Consider the following 22,087-nt stretch of genomic DNA (forward strand, 5'->3'; position numbering starts at 1 on the left):
CTGTTGACCCTGTATTGCTGATTTGTTCTGGATTCATGCATCAAATTCATGTGAAAGAATTTGTAGATAAATCATTTTAAAACAGGCAAGAATCATCAGAGGTTAGTGTGTTAAGTTATGTGCTTGAGGGAAAATCATTTCAAAGGAGATGAAACTGTATTTTTAAGCTTCGGATTCAGTCACTGTGGTGAAATCGACCATGCGAATCTGCTAAACAGACTTGTTCCAGCAAAACCATAATGGTTAAAACAAAAATAACTACTTTATGAATACTAAGGCTTTAATGAGCAACTGGTGTGGGTTTTATATTTGAGGACTGAAAATTGTGTTTTAAAATGTCAGTCCTTCTGCTTTTCTCCCAAAAGTCAAGGAGAAATTTACCCAAAAAAATCTATGGGGGAAATTCTGGAACTCTCTGTGCTTTGAGACAGATAAAATCTAAAGCACAGGTCTGTTTGCATAGCCAGACACACTATTAAAAAGAAGACAAGTATGACTTTCACTGAGTGAAAAATAGTTTTCGTAGAGTGGAAATTGTGGCTGTGGAGGCGAGTTAAAGAGGGAATTTTAAAAAAATGTGCCCTTGCACTGTAGCTCATGCAATACACACTAATGGAAAAGCTGAGAATTCATAGAAATCCACCCAATATTTTAACTGCCACAAATCAGAAACTATTAAAGCTGTTAAAAAGCTGAATGGAAGATTATTAGTTTGGAAGTTTGATTTGAAGTTCAAATGGTGTCTGTAGCTTCAAGTTTGCTGAAGTAGCTCAGGGGAACAGTATTTAAAAGACATCTCTCTATTCATTTAATGGGAAAAAAGCTGAAAACAAACTAATAATTTGATTAAAAAAAAGAAACATATGAAAAAGTTAAACGAAAACCTGCATCTCCTTAAAAGGCTGAATATTTTATTATTCCCTTCACAGCCTACTTACAACTACAAACAAACATAAGTCGGCTCAAAAACAGCACCTGTAGAAAGCAGTGCCGTGACGTCACAGGTGTCAGATTCCAGGCGTCTCATCAGGACAAAGCCGAGACTTGTCTGCAGGCAGAAAAGTCCCGCTGTGTGGCCGCGGACCGAGGAATCCTCGTCCTCTACAAACACTCCGAGGCCTCTGCGTCAAACAAACAAGGTACTTTATTCTGTCGCCTTTCACCTTTTTATCCACGGGCCGGAGAAGTTGTCCCGTGTTTCCTGCGACTGCGTTGACTTCGACGTGTGTGTAGTTTTGTAGGAGCGTGTGATTTTTTTTTTAGCTGAAGCAGCGATCTCTGTCTGGGATGCGAGTCGAAGCTCGTCTTGAAGTTGTAAAAAAAACACTTACGAGCCTCGTATATAGCAGCAAGTTTGCTCCTCTGCAGCATTAAAAGCACAATTGCACGAGTTTTTTTTGCATATGTGGGACGAGTGACTGCAGTGTCTCCCTCTAGTGGTCAAAAATATATACCCTCTGAAACCTTTTGCGGCCTCAAGCTTATGGAATTACTAATTACCCTCCTCACCTTTTTAAACAATGTTCTTAATGGATGCCAATGACTTATTTTGTGTTATGATTAAACTCCTTATAAATAACAGATGTTTGTGTCATTCAGCATGTCTACCAAAGGTGGTGCCAGGTCCGATGAAGCCCTGATGATGATGCAGGAGCTTGACGACCATCTGAAAGAGCAGATCGGCAAACTGGAGCACGTCCGCCTCTCTGCTCTTGAACTGAAGGACGTCTTGTCTGGGGTACAACAGTGGGCCATGAATCACCATCTGTAGTGACAGGCCTTCATTTGACGCTTCACATTTTTACCCTGTAATACAGAGCAACGGTGACCTCAGCCAGTCTATCACTGACCATCTGGAGTGGTTGAATCACTTGTCGGAGCGAGTGGACACTCTTCACATGAACACGACTGTTTTTGTTCAGGTAGGGAACACACAGGTTTGAATGACATGACAGTGAGCTGTTAATATAAATATTAGTTATAGATGCTGCATACTTCGTGGGAGCATAGCACAGAAACTGTTGGTGTCACAATTTGTAAATACTTTTAGTTTTTCCAACAGCTGTCACTTAGTAGTTGCCTCTTCTGTTTCCAGATGAATCCCAAGCCTCGTGGATGGGCAGGGAAGCAGGGCTCAAAACACGGGTACCGCTGGGGACGTGTCCACCAGGCAGAGGATGCACAGTCTGAGATTGGATGGTCGCCCATACGCACGCGGCGTAACAGCGACGCTGCCTCCGAAATGTCCTGCAACTGGTGACACTGCATACGTAGGAGTCAAAATGATGATTAAAATTTAATTTTGAGTAGTGCATTTAGTGGAGATGTCCGTTTTTTGTCACTTTTTATACATTTTATACTTTCTCTTTTGTGTTGCTGAACATGATGTGTTTGGTTGGGTCTGTTCGAAAGTCAACTTAGTAAATTGTAATATTCAAATGGAGAATTCGTGTCTTCTCTTCTTCTAATTTAGAAAAAAAGGACATGATTTTGTAATAATTTTTATTGAACGCTGTATAAATCTCACCGTTAGGGGTCGCTGTTGTCACGTCTCCTCTGTCACTGTTCATGCGCCTCTTGTAAATAAAGCTTTGGCAGAACGCGTGGGTGATAGTTCTGGAAGGAGCGTCTGATTTGCTGAAGTGACACTTCCCTCTTTAGAAGCATTATTTTCAACACATCGGGTTAAACTCCCATTTTTGTATTTATATTAACACATTACGGGTATCGAGCGAGCGTCTGAAAATGGCAGAAAGTGACTGGGACACCGTGACTGTCTTGAGGAAGAAGGGGCCGAGCGCTGCCCAAGCCAAATCCAAGCAGGTTAGCATGGACGGCTCCACTTCGCCTCCTCGTTTGTTTTGAAGCGTATTCACGACAATGCGTCGTGTAAATGTCACAAAAGGACGCGTCGAATGTTATCTTCGAACGATCCAGCGTTGAGGGACACGTTGATAGTTGCCGTTAGTGTATAACAAGTCGATAGCAGCTATTTCTGCACGTGGGTAATGGTTGAAGTGGTCAACACTAAGTTGGTTGTTGTCATCGGCTAGCTGTGGCAGCTAGCGTGTTCCATAAAACGAGTAGAAGGTGCGTTTTGCAACCAGATCTTCGTTATTGCCTTTGTAAACAACAGAGGCTCCGAGTGGTGCCTGATCTGCGTTCAGTTGGATAAGCAAATACGTAGGTTCAGCTGCTGTCGTGAAGTCAAATTACACGAATCACCCGCACCTTAAACAAAATTACTACCCCGAAGGCGTTTTAAACATGGATGTGGACAAAGTTAGCAACTAGCTAGCCTTAACCAGTTAGCTAGCTGTTGTGATTCGTAATGGGGCCTTGATAATAACTAGCTAGCTAAGCATAAATTACGCTAGTTTGATGTTTCAATAAAGATGACGTTTCTTGTCCCAAACTGTGTTCATTAAACATACATACAGACATGTTTATTACAGAGTCTGTTCCAGATCATGTTTATCAAACGTGAAATGAGAACCAAATGTTTTGTATTGATCTCACTCTAAAGCCATAAAAATAAACCCAACCACTTGTAGCGTTATGCTCTGACAGCATTGATTAGGTTATCTGTTCTGTATCCTCTTGAGTGTTTTAAAACAGATGTGTTATTTATTAACTAATTAATAATGCATTCATAATGCAGCCTACTGTTAAGACAGGCAGAATGTCCAGAACATGACTGCTAACGTGTCCGTGTTTTCTCCAGGCTGTCACTGCTGCTCAGAGACGCGGGGAGGAAATTGAGACGACCAAGAAATGTAAACTTCTGTGTAAATCTGATGAAGCCTGTCTGTTTTTAAAATGCTCTTGCTATTTGATGTGGTGCCTAAAATGTAACGAGGACCGAGTGAACACTTGCGGTGGCTTGTTGTAAGTTTAACATTTGTGTGATCCATTGCCTACACAGGGTCTGCGGGGCAGAACAAACAGCACCTTGTGACAAAGAACACAGCCAAACTCGACAGGGAGACGGAGGAGCTGCACCATGAACGGGTGACCTTGGAGGTGGGAAAGGTCATTCAGAAAGGCCGACAGGACAAAGGCTTGACCCAGAAAGATCTGGCCACTGTGAGTTTACAGCCTTTTCACACATTGTTGCGTTTGTTCCAATAGAACTGAGATGAAGGAAAACTGAACAATGAGAGATTCAGAAAAATAAGATTTTAACTAAACAGAACATTTGTATTAGGCTAAAGCTTTTTTGATTTTATGTTACATCTGTCACTTGTTATAAACGTTCTGAGACCGCAGCCTCGCACTTAAACCAGTTCTCCTTCCCCTAGAAAACATGCAAACTATTATAAAAACATGGGGACATAACGCTCTGTCAGATCAAGTCACATGATTTAGTGACACAACAAGTGTGCATTCACGTCACATTTAGCTCCACTGCTTTAACATTTTTACAATTCTTTAGCAATTACTCATATCTGTTACCTGTTAAAAAAAAATAAAGTGACAGCCACCTACCACAGACAAAAACAACCATAATAGTCCTGGGATGTATAGTAGGAATCACATCTACAAGAATATGTAAATGATAAATTATTTATTGTGAATTTTCTTCTCAGAAAATTAATGAGAAGCCTCAAGTCATTGCCGACTACGAGGCTGGCAAAGCAATTCCCAATAACCAGGTCATGGGCAAGATAGAGAGAGCCATTGGTAAGAAAACATTATTTGAACACACAGTTACACAGATACACATTATTGCTCCTCCAGTTGTCGGTTTATCTCGTGTTCCTCAGTAAGTGTCTTTTCACTTTGGTGAACAGGCCTGAAGCTGCGTGGAAAGGAGATTGGCCTACCACTAGAAGCAAAACCCAAGAAAAAATGAACACAAAGCCTCGCAATCAGCCCTCCCCTTCCCCGTGTTTCCTTTATTATTGAATCCTAAACCAGCCATCCTCTTCCCCCGGTCCCTTCCTCTTCCTGGGCTGATGTCACCTGTGTCCTCCCAGAGGACCCGGTGCTCCAACACATTACAGGCTGCATACTGACAAGTCATCTGAAACACTGTCTTGACTACGTTATCATGCATTTTCTTCACAAACTCAGTTTTGTACATTTCATTTCACTTATGCCTGCTTAGGCTTTGGCATGATAGATTCAACTTTTTGATGGATGTATAATCATAAAAAGGGCGAATTATTTTTCATGACCAAATTAGTTCGACTAACTTCAGTCATGAGCATGAAGTTAACCAAGAAGTGCTTGATTGCATTTTTTTCACACTTGAGGCTGTGGGTGGATGTCAATACAGTGTTAAAGTGGTTTAATGCTGTAATTTGTTTTGATCTAAGAATAAAGATTGGCAGTTCATGACATTTGAGTGTGAACGTATATCCAGTGTAGCACAGAATGTAATAAAACTGTTTACTTACACGTTTTCAAGAGTAACTTGTGTTTGTAAGTAATTATTATGACTAATACAACTAATTCCTCAATGTAGAATTACACACCAGTTTTAGAAATATTTGGTTTAAATGTTTTTTTTTTAATTCAAATTCAAATATGCCTCTAAATGTTTGACTGAGCTGTGCAGTAGTTGAGAGCCCCACTAGGTGTCAGAGTGCCTCTAAGAAATGCAGCAAGGCACTTCCCCAGTCATCAAGTATGCAATTAATTAAAAGTTAGTACCGGTTGACTGTTTAATATATTGTGACTATTTGCAGAAGTTTATCCGTATTAATAGTGGTTTCATATTTATTATTTGCAAATTGACGTATGTATGCGAGGAGGAAAAAAGGAAAGGTTTTGCAAAAATACTGGTTGTAAATATGATATATTGCTGAATTTCACTAAGTGATGTCACATGCAAGTCGACTGCTTTAAATAGCTGAGATTTTATATATATTTCTGTAGCCTTCCATAGCACGCGTGCTGACTTGCTGGTGGCACGGCTGCCTTCTGTTTTTATTAAAGATTCATGGTGCTTATTGTGAACAATGACAAGGGGCAGTGCGAGTTGGGGGACAGTCCAAGGATTTATGCTTGATCCCCACGAGAAGTGCAGGGTTGCTGTATTGATGAGCTAGTGGAGCGTGAAGGATTTACCCAGTAAGGCATGGCTGACTTTCAATGCGCAGGACTAGTGTTGTTGAAAGAAAGGTCTAATTGGGAAGGTGAGCCTGTGTGTCCCGCAGAAGCTCACAGTCTGTGTTGATTGTCTCCTGTAGCTGTGTCAGTACAATAAAATGTAGTTTGCTGTGGATGAAACCACGAGGGAACATCAGGTGCCCAACATCTCCACTGACCTTCATTTAGCTATTCTCCTCAGTGGTAGTCGTCTCTAATGGGCAGCTGCGTAGGACTGCTAGAGAACAAGCACTCTGGGCTACTGTCAAACCAGCAATTGCTTGTGTTATAACACAGTAAACTCAGCCCGAGTGGAAATCCAGCCTGCAGACTTTGGTAGATACTTTTAGTTTAGAGAAAATAATTAACAATTAGGAATTTCCCTTCACATCTGAGAGATTTCAGTGCTTTCTGATTGACTTGAAGCTAAGAATTAAACATGTCTACGCTGTGTATTGATGTCAGTGAGCAGACCAGTCTACTCGCATCTGCTTCCAGCATATTTACGTTATTCTGTATGTAAATATACTGAACAAGCTCTGAAGATAGTATGCTGGGATCCATATTGGCTCAAATAAAGTATGCAACCTCCTGACCGCTGCTCACTAGGCAAACAAAGAAGGGAGCCTTGCTGTTGTTACCAGGGGGTTATTTGGATTCTTGCTCAACAGGCTGTTTCATTTGGTGTGTGTGAGCGAGCGAGCGAGCGAGAGAGAGAGGGAGACAGAGACTCGGCGCGTTCCTGGAAATGCCACTCCATTGGCCAAAACTCCATAGCAACGAAGTTCCACCTATGACAAGGGAGCAGCCAGTGGTTTTGAGGGATGTGAAGCAGAAAGCCGCATGGTGGGGGTCCGGGACGGGTGTGGGGAGAGGTCTGAGGTCTGTTTTGCCCCGAGGCCCTAAACTTAAATTGAGATTTCACTACACGTACAACCTGTTGTGTTTACCCGTGCAAGGCGCACAGCAGCAGACGTGTCTCCTGAAGCTCACTGGACTTTTGTTTAATCCTCGCTAGGACATAATAGTAGTTTACAAGAGGCTCGGTGAAATAATTAAAAAGGTCCACATCAAAGTTAATGTGTTTTCAATAATAAAGAGCAGCGAAGGAATGTGTTGAGCTGCAACATCACTTCCTTCTGAGGATGCCGACGTTGCTGGATGCTAAAGGCATTCATAAATATTATGGCTTGTCACAGCCTGCTGCTATTCACACGCTTTTCATTTTTTACTTACACAAAGAGCATAAGGAATCTGAAACCTAAAGATAAAGACGATCAGGTTACGCAGAATGAAGTCGCGACCGGCGTTGTCCACATTGCCCTGGTCAGTCTGTAGGAAAAAAAAGTTTATTTTATTTTGTGAAAAAACTTAAATAAAAAAATCCAACGCCCACTAATACAGTGAGAAAATATATGCACGGTTTATTGATGTAAATAAGTGAGGCGCACACAGAATAATGAAAATCAATAATGTGTTAGTTGTGAATTCCAACCATGTTTTTCTTCTCTTTTACATTGGAAACATGTCACGGTTTAAACACGGGGCTCTTCATCTTTTCATTTTAAGAGCTCGCATCATGAAGTTTTCTCCGCAGGACGCAAACGGCCCCCAGCGCTGCTGTGCCAAACACAACCAACTTAATATGAAAATAAAGAGAAGCTCCAGTGACTACTGCAGGATGTCCAAGCATATAAATATCTGAACTGCTATTAATGGCTTTTTAAGACCAGCTTTCTAGTATCATCTACAAATAAAGAAACAACTTTGTACAGTTAACGGTTTGTGAAAGGCCAGTTTCACAAGGGACGAATGAAAGGAATATTTACATGGAGCCACTGGAACATACAGAACAGCTGCTTTGTAAAAACATTGAAAGGGAGGTTTATTATATTAAAGTTGCTTTGGAAACTATTCACACCTTCACATTTTACTGCCCTGTCAAAGTATGAAAATGAAAGGAATCCCCATTTATCTTGATGCGTGAACCAGTATTCACTGTGTAGAAGTTCCTTTGCAGTCAATTACAAGCATTTAACTTTAAAGTTAAGGTACTTTCTCCTTGATCTGTGCCTCAAGACAAAATGTGAGGTGAGGTGATGCACAGGATTCCTTTGTCTTCATCTCATGTGTCCTGACATGCAGTGCATCGTGTCTACAGGTTTGAAGCTAACGAGATGTTCTGACGGATTTGATTCACAAATCTAGAAGGTTTCATATCTTCCTTTACAGAATATTGTTTATAGTTCTTTTAGAAAAAAAATCTGTGCCCAAATGACTGTATGAATACTTGCCAAAGCAAAGCAGTTGTATACTGAGTTCCACAGAGAACACACAGGTCTGATCCGTATCCATGACGTAACGGGCAGGATTAGGTGAATCTGGTTGCAGAGAGGTGTGTGTGTGTGGTTTACACAAAGGAACATGATTAAAAAGGTGCAACACTTTGTCTGCCGCTGACAAATTAAAAGTTAGATCAGCATGTTTTGCTTGGCTCTCAGACTGTGTGTCAGTGGTGTAATAACTGGATATTAAATGCTAATGTTAACTGCGTGAAAGAATTATTAATTTGGCATCTCCAGTCTGAAGGGGAATCTTTTTAGTCCACGTATGAGGCTTTACGGGTCCAGTCTGTGGGGAGATGCTAGTGGTCCAGTGGCGTTTGTGTGCATGCGTGGCTCGGATGCGTGCAGTAGTAGCACATCGACACACGGGAAGGCGGGTTCACAGCATCTCCAGGTACTCACCCCTTCTGGGGGTCTAGATACAAGAGTCAACATTTCTGGTGGTTCTGACCGTTCACAGATTCACATATAAACCTAGCTCCACTCACTTCCTAAAGCGCGCCGTTACTTTAGTGAGTAGAGCAGATCAGCAGTGTGGCACAGGGACAGAGGATGAGCGGAGGAAAAGTACAGGCAGCACAGCCAGTCCTCCAGCTCGGCGTTCCTCTCGGGCTCCAGCGAGAGCTCCGCGAACTTCATCATCAGCAGGGCCCGTTTCACGTCCAGCCAGTTGAGGAGGCCCTCGTGTCGGGCTCCGTCCGCGAAGCTGCCGCCCGGCGCGTGCCTCTCCAGCTGCTGCTCCATCAGGTCCCTCCTGGGACCCCAGAGCAGGCTCTGCAGGATGCGCTTGGCCTCCTGGATGTGGATGCGCTTGATGGGGTCGGGCTGGAGCAGCAGCTGCGCCAGCCTCTGGAGCCCGGCTGAGTAAAGGGAGGCCGAGGGGATGGACGGCAGATCCTCGCAGCGGTAGTCCTGCTCCTTCAGCGCCGGGTTCACCTCGAACGGGTTGGGCTGGTGCAGGAGCTCGTAAATCAAAATGCCCGTCTGGAACTCGTCGAACTTTCGATACTGGGCCGCGGAGACGATCTCCGGCGCCAGGCGGGCGTGGTCGCGCTTCACGCGCGGGTCGGCGCAGGTCGAGGCGGCGTCCTCCGGGGAGCGGCGCTTGGCCTTGGCAAAGTTGCTGATGAGGAGGCGCGGGAGGTGGCGCTGGATGTTGGCGCCGCCGGACGCGCTGCCGTCGTGGTTGGTGTGCAGGTGGAAGTGGGGGGGCCTGCGCTGGTGAGGGACCAGCAGCAGGTTTTCTAAGCAGAGGTCGCGGTGCGTGACCCCGTGCTCCTTCAGGTGCTCCAGGCCGTTGCAGAGCTGCAGGAGGAGGAAGCAGACGCGCCGCTCGTACACCTCCGGTTGGGTTTTATGGAACGACGCCCACTCCCGGACGAAGTCCGAGGCCGTCTGCTGGGGGATCTCGGGCGTGATGACCACCACGCGCTCCTGGTCCACCTGTTGGCCGGAGGCAGGCGAGGGCACGGAGGGCTGCGGCGGTGGCGGCGGCGCCGGCGTGGGGGCGGCGGCCTCGTCGGGCGGCAGCATGCTCTGCGGGACGCAGGCCAGGAAGTGGCCGCGGTCCTGCTGCAGGTTGAAGTGGGGGGGCATGCTCTGCTGCACCGACAGGCCGTAGAGGTGGCCCTGCTTGGCCTCCATGGACGCACTCTTGCAGATCTGGGGGGGGTGGAATGTAAGAGAGAGGGCGAAAACATGAGAAAGACATTCCTGTTGGAGACGTTTCAAGGTCGACAAGTTCCTGCCTTAATTCAGTGCTAGTTCTCAGCTTAGCCTGAAAACATGATGCTAGCGTCACAATACAATATAACGTGAGTAGGATGAAGTCACGCTATGGTGAGTACTAGCTTATGTAACTACGCGCTGGCGTTGCCAGCAGCAGCCTTACTGTAAATGCTGCAAAGATTAATTGGGTCTGGAGATATGAAGCAGGTCGGCGGGCGCCCAGGCTGTGACACAACAGAGTGGTGCCTTAAAGATGACTTTAGAACAAAGGTCAGAGGCTGAACACACGCCCTTCTTTTGTTCCTCGCTGTTTACACTACACGCTCCGAATACTTGTTTGTGCTACACTGGGACCATCCCATCTGCAGCCTGGGGACAAACAAACCCAGTTTGAATCTAGCTCCATCCTTAAACGGACACATCCCGGCAACACCCACTGTGCAAACACTTCCTTAATCAATCACCAGTGAGTTGTTAGTTGCTCTTTTCATTAATCACTAATCATCAGTCACGTTTGTTGTACTAGTAGAAATTAGGCTCAGTTTACCTTGACGGCGTAGGAGTTGCTGGGGTCTGAGGCGCAGGCAGCAGAGTAGTACACGGCGTCTCCCGTGGTGCAGCTTGGCTTGTTGGACGTCAGCCTGAACAGAGACCAGTTGCTCTCCTCGAACCGGAGCGGGTTCTTCTGGGAGCGGGTGAAGTGGTCCTCACATTTCAGGGCCAGGCGCCGCAGGGACTCGGCGTACAGGCCTCCCAGTTTGGAGTACACGCCCTCTCGGCTGTCGATGTTGCTCAGCAGGGTCTGGAGCTGCAGGCTGGAGCCCAGGTTCGGCGCCAGGCCCGGTTCCGAGGACGACGGCGGCGCGCTGAGCTGAGGGGAGGAGGAGCAGGTGGCGCTGGTTCGGCAGTGGACGCCGAGACGCCCGTGAGTCTTCAGGGGCTCGTCCAGCGTCCGAGACCTGGAGGGTCGCGCCTGCAGGGCGTGGCACCGCTCCAGAGACTCGTTGGAGGAGAAGATGGGCCGTGGGTCCAGAGGGCTGGACGGCAAACTGGACCGGGAACCGGAGTCGGCAGGTCGGCACACGTTGACATCTGAGCCCGTGAAGGGGAGCCGCGGGTAGGGCCGGACGAACGGCCTCCCGTTGGCGCTGTCCGGAGCCGACGCCGTGCGGTTGATGAGCTTTTTCTCTGGTAGCGGAGGCGGCTGCGCGCTCAGACCCTTAAACGAGGGCGGGTGAGGGGAGCCGGGAGCCGAGGACACGGGGCTCCTGGAAAATGGAGAGGAACACGACATCCGTGCAGCATCCCGAGAACCTGAAGATCACACATTCAGGTTAAACATCCAGACACCTGGAAGTCTCCACAATCCAGGGTTCCAGCTGACACTCAAAACGCCTCCAATTATGATCCATTTGTGGATTAAACAGCAGACTTTTGAACTTCACACTCCGCTAAAGGAGACAGATACTGACATAATTGTACAGCGCAGCCTAATAAATGCCTCAGCGGAGGGGGGGGGGGCGCTGTAGGATGTGGCCCAGCCCTTTTTCCCCTCGTTATCTGACTCCGTAATTATCCCTTCAAACAACGCTGCCCAGGAAGTTACAGCAATTACAAACGTCTGAGCATCAGACGTCGAGGGCTCATACGTAAAAGGGGGACGGCGGCTTCTCCAAAATCTGGCAACCTCCCACAGATTTCAATGTCAGTGGTTCATTCGTAATAAAAAGCCGAGCAGTAACTTTCACGGGACCTACCGGCGTCGGCGACCAGGCTGTCGGTGGAGGCCGTGGGCAGGCCCCACAGGGAGGACGTGGGGCTGCAGCGATCCAGCTCCATGCTGCTGCCGCTCATCTTGCTGCACACCCTGTACGAGGGAGCAGCGTTAGTGAGCAAGGCATTCGAAGCGCAAAATCGAGTCACATTTTAGGGCTATTTTTTTTTCCTGTTGCAGCTAGAGGACATTTCCTTGTGTCCGCTCACGAACGTGGAACCGGTCCACTTCTTCTTCACGCTGTCGCCACTGCGTTATTATAACGCGTCTTATTTTAAACAATGAACACAGTTTTACTTCCCTCTGAGAGGGCAACACTTCCTGATTCACTTCATTTATGACGCCAGCACAGCAAGAAAAACACTCTGTTCCCACAAATGACTCCCGTCCTATCAAATGTGTAGTAGCGCTGCTGAAGACTCAACAGTAACGTTGCATTGTGGGTGATGTAGGTGCAAGGTTTTGGTCCGTATTCATAGACTTAGGTTTGTTCACTGCACACAAGCGTCGTATTCTCGGTTCCTGTTTCCAGTTTGCCTGCTGAATGTAATAGCCCCTATAATGACGAGCACACACGAGTAGACTATCTAATCAAGCTGACCAATTAGGCTGAGTGACAGCAATTCACTTGTCTCATTATACCCACTAATGGCTCAGAGAAGCCGAGTCCCTTCCCAATGCCTTCATCTGGATTTCCACCCCTCCATCACAAAATGACTCCTCTATCCATTTACCTGCCCCCATAAATCTGCAGAACAAACAGACAAAGAGAGAGGAAGAGGCGCACGGGGGAGACAAAGGGTGAGGCGGTCGCTCAGGGCACTCAGCTAAAGGATCTGGTGTTATTTTACAGACGAAGATGCCGTGATGAAAAGCAGTAGGAACGCCGGTGCGGAGAAGAAGCGCTAATGGCTGAAGGGATTAGGAGTCTGCGTGCATGCGGTTCTCTGGATCTAGATTTGTAACCAAAACATGAGATTTGTCTTGGTGGAAGAATGTGGTTGCTGATATCCTGTGGGAGGACGTGTATGGCTGAATGAACATTCTGTGCAAGGGCACGTACTAGACCTTGACTCTGCACACTAGCACTTAGAGATTGCTCCAGTTATTTTTCTTAAATTACATCTTTACATTGTTTCCTTCAACCGTAATACACTGCTGAAAAGCGTATGTGTTTATTAATACAGACGAGCAGTGATGGGTTTAACAGCCGAGCAGCTACAAATACAAGCATGACAGTGTAAAATGAGACCCGCAGGACTAATCTGCTGTGTTGTTGTTGTGGCTGCAGTTCACAACTGGTTTCACTTTCCACCTTATTTCTAGGACCCAACAAATCCTGCACTAGGTAAGGACGGACAGGGAAACAGAAGGACCGTCCACCAGAACCGGGCTCAGAGTGGGCGGTCATCTGCCTCTGCAGGTTGTAATCAGGTAACATCGCTGACGCCGACATATGAGAATAGAAACTTAAAATGATATATTGACACACAAAGTTGTGTCTAGAGAGCTGCAGTCTTTTTAGTGCTCATTCCAACGCATGCAACAAAGCACAGCAAAGACAGACACTCATTGTTTCCCATCGCGTGGTTCTAGTTATTGAGGCTATAAAAGTATATAAAGCAAATATTCATTAATATTTAACACCAGTCCTCGTTATCGTTCACAAACCGCTCCACTTTCACCCATTTATCTCCGTCAGCCATCACCTTTCTTTTCTCATACAATCCACCTCCACCTGCTTGCAAACACACTGTTCAGCAAATTTATTGTTAGTTTGTCTCTTTACGTTACTGGCGATTTAATCTCACCGACTCGGGCTAATACATAAGAATCAGATTATCTGGGTGGAACTGGATTAAAAGATTAGAAAAAAAAGGGCAAAAGCCACTGTGTGTCAGGGAAATGGAAATCTGTCGCTGCTCCGTGTAAAGCACCTGTCACATTTGGTTGACAGAGGTGTGAAAACAGGTCTCAGGACCTAAAGAGCGACTGTGGTTGTCACACATACATCAGCAGGCTAACAACGGATGTCACACCACACGCAACAGAACGAGTAGCCATCAGGTGCCTACCTCATGCTGAGGTCCTCAGAACCCTACGTTTGCATGCGTGCCAACGGCCCTGTGTATTTAAAGTCTCTGCACCCATCACACGCACGCAGTGAAAAACACCCACATCTCACATACGGCGTCCACTCAGCAGGCGACTGTAGCGCGGCACCGGGTCCGTCAGGCAGCAACAAGATGCTTTCTGCTCTGCCCCGGAGAGGGAACCTGCCGCGGCTCTGCAGGGAGGGGCAGCTTGTCTTGGATTGGCAGCTTCCAGCACCAACTTGAACCGGAGTCCGACTCGGTGGACCCGAGTCCACGTGTCTGATCTATATATTCTGTTTCTATTGGCTGCCACCGACAGGCAGCGTGGGGCCGTTTGGATGTTGCCCGGGGAAACAATCTGTTCGCTAGAGCCCTTCCCGTTGGCAACCATCACTGACCAGTGGACACACCCCTTAAATAGAACAGGCTCACACACACACACACACACACACACACACACACACACACACACACACACACACACACACACACACACACACACACACACACACACACACACACACACGTTGACATGTTACGGGGCGTGAAAGCGGGAAGCGTTTCATTAACGGCTCTGGGAAGCAGATTTTTTTTTTTAAACCATCTGTGGCTTTTAAATGATTCACAACAAGAGGCGTCCGCTTCACACGCCGCCGCGTGCCGAACGCTTCAGCTTTCTGCGATTGCTCTGCAGACACCGTTTGGACCCTGCAGCATGAGAGGCACTTGTTGATCCAACGCGCCAAAACCACCGATAAACTTGGAACAGCAGAAACCCACCGCCGTCGCCGGCTGGAGGCGTGTTCCCACATGCGCCTCAACAAGGTGTATTTTTATCAGCGCAGAATGCCGGCAAGGTCATAACAGCAGAGACGGCTCCTTACTAGGATTACATTAACATAAAGACCCCTGAAACTCGAGCATCGGTCTGTGGTCTCGACAGGCCGCTCGGCTTTTGCTGAAACGGCAGAAGGCGTTTGTTTTTGAGGACGTCGTCGCTGTCGTCGTGGGTTTTGCCTCGTGCCTGAGTGAACTTTATTTATTTGATGCTCTAATAGGTGCAACACAAGAAGCTGACTCAGATGATGGTGGGTATTCTATTCTTAGGCTCGTGCAGATTCAGGTGAAAGCACCTCTAAGCGGAGGCCGAGTTTAGTGGATTTTGTGCATACATAATAAATATAGCTGTGTTTAATAATTGTTTTGCCCGAGACTTTCATGAATGTGTCCCTGTATGACAATATCAACAGAACAAAGCCCTCTCTCTCTCTCTCTCTCTCTCTCTCTCTCTCTCTCCTTTTTAGTGTCTGTTGTACTTCATCCAAAACAAATTTACAGCAGCGAGACAACAGAGGACGATTTAGCAGAGCCACTGTTAATTAGTCACACGGCATGAATGGAACAAGACGCGCATTGAGCAATAAGCCGGAACAGTATGAGCGATCACAAGCCTAGAGTGAAGGCGAATTCAAGCCCGGACAATGATGCTGTGAACACGCAAGGCACAGTGGGAGACACGCGAGCGTCTGCACCGACAGGAAGAAAGACGGAGCCAAGCGCTTAAACCAGCAGCAACGTTATATTACACCGCTAACAGCCTGAACAGAAAGGATCTGGAATATTTTCAGCACTAGAATACGTTAGCACTTTGTGAATAGTAAATATATGATTGATAATCATTTATGTCTTTTCTTATCATGTTGTGTTTCACTGTATCGTACTGTAAAACAATTAAAGGCGTTACACCTGATATTTCACCGACAGCACGATTAAATCTAAAATACTATCATGTCTGTTTAAATAGTCTCCCACAGTCCCTGAACTTTCTACTCTTTGAGGGTTAATAATTTACCCATGAAGGTTCGTATTCTTACCTGTGCAGCTTCTTAGGTGGAGGAGGTGGAGGATGAGGCTCATTACTGGCAGATCCCTTTCCGGCAGCTGGTGGCTCTGATGGGCCACCGTGCATCGGCTGCTTGGCTGGCATGCTCCCGTTATGCTTGCCCTCCTCCTCTGCACCGATGCCCCCGGTCTCCCCTTGACAGGCACCATTGTTGGGGACAAGCGAGGGGGCTGTGCCTGGCGCTGTCTTCGGAGGGGGGCTGCTGTGGACCTTCCAGTCCTTGGCTTCCTTCCAGACAGTGGCACCATTGACCAGGGCTGTCCCCCGAGAGGTGGTCCCCGGGCTGGTGGCGAGCTTCTTCCTCTCCCCCTCTTTCCGCTCTCTCTCCTCCTCCTCTTGTTCTTCCTCGATGCGGCAGTGGTGGTGGTGCTTGTGCCAGCGCTCAGATGCGGCGCTGGGGTTCTCTGCGTTGACTTTGAAGTGGCCCTCTCTAGCAGAGACCAGGAATAGCATCGGAAGGTCTGGGAGAGGGACGGGAGAAGACATGGATGGCGAGAGACCGGGCACGCCCAGTTTGGGAAGTTCCGGAAGAGGGACTGGAGAAGACATGGACGGTGAGAGACTGGAGGTGCCCAGTCTTGGAGAGCGGGAGTTCCTCTTTGGGGGGATAGGTGGACTAGACTGAGGCTTGTGGTGCAGAGATGGAGTGAGACCGGCCTCCGAGGTCAGACAGGGTGCACTGTGGCTGGGACTCGGCCAGCGGAATGCCGAGCTACTGGAGTCTTTACGTGCTGGTGGACTGAAGTGACACTGGGTGCTGACGGCTGAATCCGGGCTGCTCAGGTAGAAAGTCCTGTTATTCTCCTCCGTGTGAGCAGCCATTACAGTGATGGTGGCCCGATGCTCTCCAGAAACCTCCAGCTCAGAACTTGACGAGTCCTTACTCTGAGATGGAGACTCTCGGAGGGAGTGCACCGCACTCCCATGCGGCCGCCGCTTTTTCTTGGTGCTTTCTGCGTAAATGGGTTCGGAAACGGGCTGGTCATTGGGAGAGTTGGGGGCAGACTGGGGGCTAGTCAGAGCTGCTGGACTCTGGGGACTGTCTGACTTGGAAGCAAGTGAGTCAACGCTGCTATGATAGGAACGGGACGAGTCCAACCGGATGGGAACAGAGTGGAGGGGCGGTGGAGGGCTGCAGCTACTCATGTCCAAACTGAAGGCTTTGGTGGGGGAAGTGGTGCAAGTGCTGGAGGTCTTAGTGGTAACAGTGGGAGTAGTCACAGGGCTGATACCAATGCTCTGGGTCGTGGCAGGAGAAGGGACTATATCCAATGACATAGGTAATTCCACAGATGCCTGATGGGAGTCCTGATGGCTTCCATTGTGAGTGCTCTTGGCTTTAAAAGCGGTCGCGCCGTTCTGCTGTCGGCAGGTTTCTCCACCCACGTCTTTCTTTAAACTCTGGGAGCCTCTGCTCTCCTCCTGGGTGACGAAGATGCTACTAATGATCACCGAGTCCTTGGGGATTTTGGGGGACACGGGCGACAAAGGGAAGCAGTTGTTGTTGTCATTCTTGGCTTCGGGACTCTGAAGAGCTGCCTCTCTGTGGGATTTGTTGCATCCGTTACTGTCAATGAATAAGGTGGACAGGTCCAAGAGCTTCTTCAGGTCCAAACACTCGACGGGACTCTTTGTGTTCTCCTGTTGCACATAAACACAACGGAACATTAAACGCAAATACATTCACTATAACATTAGAAGCAGATCAGTATCATTCCAGATGTTTCTACCTGCTCGATGTTCATGTTGACGTCGGTCGACTCGGCGGTGTCAAGGCTCATCATGGTGGGCTTGACGGCGATGGTCGGCTTGCTGTAGGGCGAAGGCGCCGTCACTTCAGCCTCTTCATCGCCTCCAGGGCCGCCTCTCACGCAAGCCGGCGCGCCGCCATCCAGGCAGCCGGCGGCCTTGTGCGCGCTGAGCGGGTTGAAGCAGTTCTTACAGGAGCCGGGTTTCCACACGTGTTCTGCAAAGTCGCTGCACGCTGACATGTTTGTTCTGCTGAATCGGGTTGGGTCAGAGGCGGTCGGGGAGGGGTGTCGCAGATGCAGGATGAACTCTCATGGCTGACCATAAAATGAGAAGAAAACAAAGATTATTCACTTCATTTGTACTTATTTGAATGGATATTTCAAACAGTGTTTCTGCTGCTATTCCAGTCTAGCATTTTAATCTGGATGCAAGAACAGCCTGACAAGTGTCTCTAAGCTTATTTAAGACCCCTGTGTCATCCATGGCTGAAACCTAAGAAGACCCGAGGTGTGCCTGGCTACTTGTTCCCATGGCCTCCTAAATTAGAGGGTATGTGGTTTCTGTTCAACCAGCGGGCCTGTCGGCGTGAGCCTAGCAACATAAAAGCCCTCCGCGAGTCCTCAGCAGCCCCCAGCAGGCCAGAAGAAGACTGAGGAGCTTCAAGCATCCCGGAGGTCGGAATGCCAGGAATGTCTAAAGGCGCAAGTCTCACCAGGGTGAATCTCCCAACCTCCCTCCCCCCCACCACACACACACACACACACACACACACACACACACACACACACACACACACACACACACACACACACACACAAACAAAACTCCCACTCCACATGTGTGCGCTCACACACACTGTTATTCTGTGTGTTCTGTTTTACTGGACGGACAGTGAGAAGATCAACGCTGCCGTTCTGGTCCCTACGCAGCTTTAATGGCCCCTCGACAAGGTGCAATGACACACGGCAACGTTGGCCAGAAAAGAGGAAGCGGCAGGATGAGAAATGACTCAGTTTAGGGCATGAACACAGCTTTCGTATCAGGCATTTCTCTGGAGACGGTGATTCTCGGTTTCACTCGAACGTGCACGTTTACACTCTAATAAACATGAACAAAAGGCCTGAAACTTGTTAAGACTCCTGGTTGAGTGCGTGGCTCCAGCGTGACAACCATGCCACCCACTAATCCTATAGGAATGAAGCGTTATCCTGTTGTTAAAGATAATGTGTGTTTACATTTTTCTTTGTTCTGTCTGACTCAGTCCGGGCAGGAAAGCACCCACTGTCCCGCTGTTTGTTTAACTGTTCCTGCGCCGGCTGAGGAAGCGGAGCCTCAGCATCATATGGCACAGTGCATGAGTCATGCGACGCAATGAGTGATCGCACACATCATTAGGCCACGAGGCTCGAGTCGAGTGTTCAGGGGACTCTGACATCGACAGGGGAGAAAATGACGAAAGCTTCATCCAAAAGCTTTTCCGTGTAAACCACGCGACGCGTCTCGAAGGGTATTTAAGGCGAAGACGACTTCAGCTCTCGCCGCTTGTTTGAACAGGGACGATCCCCACGCCTTCTCAAGCTCAAGGTCCAATATTTCTCACTTCCTCGGGTGAGACACACAAACACGTGAAGCAGAACTGCCAAAAGGTTCAGCTGTATGAGGAATTCAAGGCAGAAAAGGGCCAGAGGAAACCAGTAGGGGGGGGGGGGGGGGGGGGGGGGGGGTCTCGCTCTGATGTGGTCTTTCCAGTTTTTATGGCAACTTACAATGTCAGTGAGAACCTTTTAGTCACACAAATCCACAACATCAGGTTGGACCTTTTATTTGTACCTGCTCTGAGTCAGCAGACGTTCAGCAGCTCGCACATGTTGGGACCAAGAGGAGCGATTCAACGAGAGGGCTGGAGGTGTGGTGTCACGCGTGACCCACCTGGAACACACCAGCACGCGCGCGCCCGTGACGCACGGGTCATCTGATGGTTAGTGTCACACACACACAAAAAAAGCAGCGCGTCGGGCAAAACGGGGCCATTAGAGGAAGTGAGCGGGCAGCGTTTGGCCCATGTTACGCTCCGATACGCAGCTCACGTCACACACTTGGGTACAAATTCTTTTACGACCAGCATTCGTCACGCCCGATCTCTCCCACAGCCCATTCATTTAGAGGAGGGGGCGCGACCTGTTATTCGGATACTGCGTAGGGATTTCCGCCCAAACAACTTCTGACAAAACCCCCTAAAACTTCCACCTGCTTCAACACAGGCGCTCGGCTTTAAACCCCCTCGTGTCTTATTTTATTCTAACAGAGGCAGACGCATGTGCTTCGCTAGTGTTTTGGGGGGTTTACTGGCCAAAAATGTTCACGTGCGCGTGATCTGAGGAAACTGGCAAAATGGCTGTTACCTGCGACAACATGCTACACGAACAGGACGTGCAATTAGAACTTGGCTTCGAGCCCGCGTGATGTGCGTATCTGCTGGACAGAAAGCCGCCAGCTGCAGTGGAACCGAGCTAATTACCCAGCGTCTACGCGGCCGCTTACCTGCTCCGACTTTGTTTTGCCTGGCAACACAAAAAAACCCTCCAAAAAATAAAAAATAAAAAGAATAGATCACAAATGCGGACGCGGAGATCCGTGCGCCCTCGCGTATCCCACACGCGCGCGGTTAACGATCCAGCGGGACTGTGCGCCGTCGCAGCCGGGTGCGCTACTGCTGCCGCCGCTCGCGCTGTGTGCAGAGGTGGCGCGAGGCGGAGCAGGAGTCCTCCGCTGCGGCGCGAGGCGCTCGGTGGGAGGAGCTCGCCGAGCGGGTGCCGGTGTCTCTGAGGCGTTCGTCCCGTCAGCTGCCAGTGTGCGAAGCCTTGGTGTAGACGAGCCTCCGCTGGGTTTCATGCTCCCCCCCCCCCCCTCCCTCCTCCTCCCCTGGACCGCTCCTGCTTCTGTTCATCAAGGGTGACAAGGCTGATAGAAAAAAAACACCGCCTCTGACCGGACCCCTGCTGGTTTCCATTACAGGCAGCAAACGGGGAGGCAAAGCTGCATGGGGACAAACACTGCTGTGGGTGACGGTCCGCTGTGTCCGCTGTGAGGATGAACCTTTTAACCAAGCACAACTCCAAACAAGCTTATTATTGGTATCCGGTGGCATTTTGACTGCTGCATCCATGCACGCTGGACCCAAAACACGGCACCAGCCAAGGATTTATGTGGCACAGCGGAGACTGCATCCAAGGGAAGGTGATGTCTTCTACAACACCACCTGTTGAATCGAAAAAGCATCACAGTCCTCTCTAGAGGATGAAGAGTTCTCTCTCTAATATGAACGTATTGTCAGTCTGCACGTATCAAACCAGTCCATCCGAGACACAGTAAATCTTCTATCATCAGCGGCTGAGTTTTCAGATCAGGTACTTATGAGCCCCCCCCCCCCGAAAGGCATCTTCATTCATTACATCATCCACTAAATGACAAAATATGTATAAATGAGTGCAGCTAAATTAAAGATGCCCGATCTGCACACTTCCCTCTTACTCTGAGGCTGAACGTCTCGGTGTCTCATAAAACATGTGGAGCTGCTCATCCTTTATATTGCCAACTTAAATTATGAAGGGAGCCCGAGCCACTTGCGGTTAATCGGGCTGAGCTGATGAATTGGCAGTTGCTGCAGGCTGCTGGGCGTCAGCACGGCGCTGCTGGAGAGGATCCCGTACCTCTGCCTCCCATTCCCTCACATCTGCACCGAGACCTTAGTGGGAGTATAGAATGTTCAATCTTTGATGCGCATTGATCCATTTTTAATAGGAACGTGGGTTTTCCGGCTGCGCACGTGCTCCCGCGGCTGCGCCAGCATTCGGGCTGTCGTACCCGCTCCCGTTCTCAATTATTAACGCGACAATCGCCTCAAATTAAATCCAGAGAGGGGAGAAGCGGGTTTTGAGGCAAAGTGGCAAGAAATAGATTTTCCCCGATTATTGAGAGCGTTAGTCAGGCCAGATGGGCCTCAGACCCCGCCGTCGGCCATGATGAGCAGTGAGTAACATCAGTGCTGAGGATGGAATAAAAGCTCGGCAGAGTGATTATCGCTGTGGAAGTTGACAGTACAGTTACTTTTAGACAGAAAATTGGAAAATACAGTGTAACTATATGAAAGTCCTATTGCGTGTCTTTATTTTGTGATGGACTCATGCTCAGATCCAAAAGGAAGATGTTCGGGTTAATGAACAAAGCAGGTATGGAGCTGCTCGGGTTTCTGCCTGCAACTTCCTCAGGAGACCCCATAAAAGATACGCTGTCACGACACCAAAAGGTCTTTGTTTTCATTTGGCCTCCACACCAAGAAAACAGTCACTGGAGACTTTACACTTCCCATCTGAGACGCCATTCTTCTCTCCCC

The 22,087-nt window shown here is 48.4% G+C and overlaps 2 protein-coding genes and 1 long non-coding RNA gene across 3 annotated transcripts; 2 read left to right on the forward strand and 1 right to left on the reverse strand.

Annotated features, from left to right (window-relative positions):
• The first annotated feature begins 2,579 nt into the window (after positions 1-2,579).
• On the forward strand, positions 2,580-5,407 carry edf1 (endothelial differentiation-related factor 1). The gene is made up of 5 exons (XM_029168728.3): positions 2,580-2,823; positions 3,725-3,776; positions 3,926-4,086; positions 4,590-4,683; positions 4,794-5,407. Exons 1-5 carry the CDS (start codon positions 2,746-2,748, stop codon positions 4,853-4,855), a joined length of 447 nt encoding a protein of 148 aa, XP_029024561.1. The 5' UTR covers positions 2,580-2,745; the 3' UTR covers positions 4,856-5,407.
• Positions 5,408-7,495: 2,088 nt separating this feature from the next.
• LOC114866683 (inactive tyrosine-protein kinase PRAG1) lies at positions 7,496-20,609 on the reverse strand. The gene is made up of 6 exons (XM_029168726.3): positions 20,236-20,609; positions 17,673-18,008; positions 15,914-17,583; positions 11,927-12,036; positions 10,717-11,483; positions 7,496-10,103 (listed from the first exon to the last, which is right to left on the reverse strand). Exons 2-6 carry the CDS (start codon positions 17,931-17,933, stop codon positions 8,946-8,948), a joined length of 3,966 nt encoding a protein of 1,321 aa, XP_029024559.1. The 5' UTR covers positions 17,934-18,008; positions 20,236-20,609; the 3' UTR covers positions 7,496-8,945.
• On the forward strand, positions 12,034-15,789 carry LOC121202624 (uncharacterized). The gene is made up of 2 exons (XR_005898391.1): positions 12,034-13,377; positions 15,344-15,789. It is a non-coding gene; the product is annotated as an uncharacterized LOC121202624 (long non-coding RNA).
• Positions 20,610-22,087: the final 1,478 nt, after the last annotated feature.

This window comes from Betta splendens, chromosome 12, assembly GCF_900634795.4.
Source record: "Betta splendens chromosome 12, fBetSpl5.4, whole genome shotgun sequence".
Taxonomy (NCBI): domain Eukaryota; kingdom Metazoa; phylum Chordata; class Actinopteri; order Anabantiformes; family Osphronemidae; genus Betta; species Betta splendens.

Coding starts and splice junctions, on each gene's coding strand:
- edf1 (XM_029168728.3), top strand. CDS start 2,746: ATGGCAGAAAGTGACTGGGACACCGTGACTGTCTTGAGGAAGAAGGGG. Junction 4,087..4,589: donor CCCAGAAAGATCTGGCCACT/GTGAGTTTACAG, acceptor TTTTCTTCTCAG/AAAATTAATGAGAAGCCTCA. Junction 4,684..4,793: donor CAAGATAGAGAGAGCCATTG/GTAAGAAAACAT, acceptor TTTGGTGAACAG/GCCTGAAGCTGCGTGGAAAG.
- LOC114866683 (XM_029168726.3), bottom strand. CDS start 17,933: ATGTCAGCGTGCAGCGACTTTGCAGAACACGTGTGGAAACCCGGCTCC. Junction 12,037..15,913: donor CCACCTAAGAAGCTGCACAG/GTAAGAATACGA, acceptor TCCCTCGTACAG/GGTGTGCAGCAAGATGAGCG. Junction 10,104..10,716: donor GCAACTCCTACGCCGTCAAG/GTAAACTGAGCC, acceptor CACCCCCCCCAG/ATCTGCAAGAGTGCGTCCAT.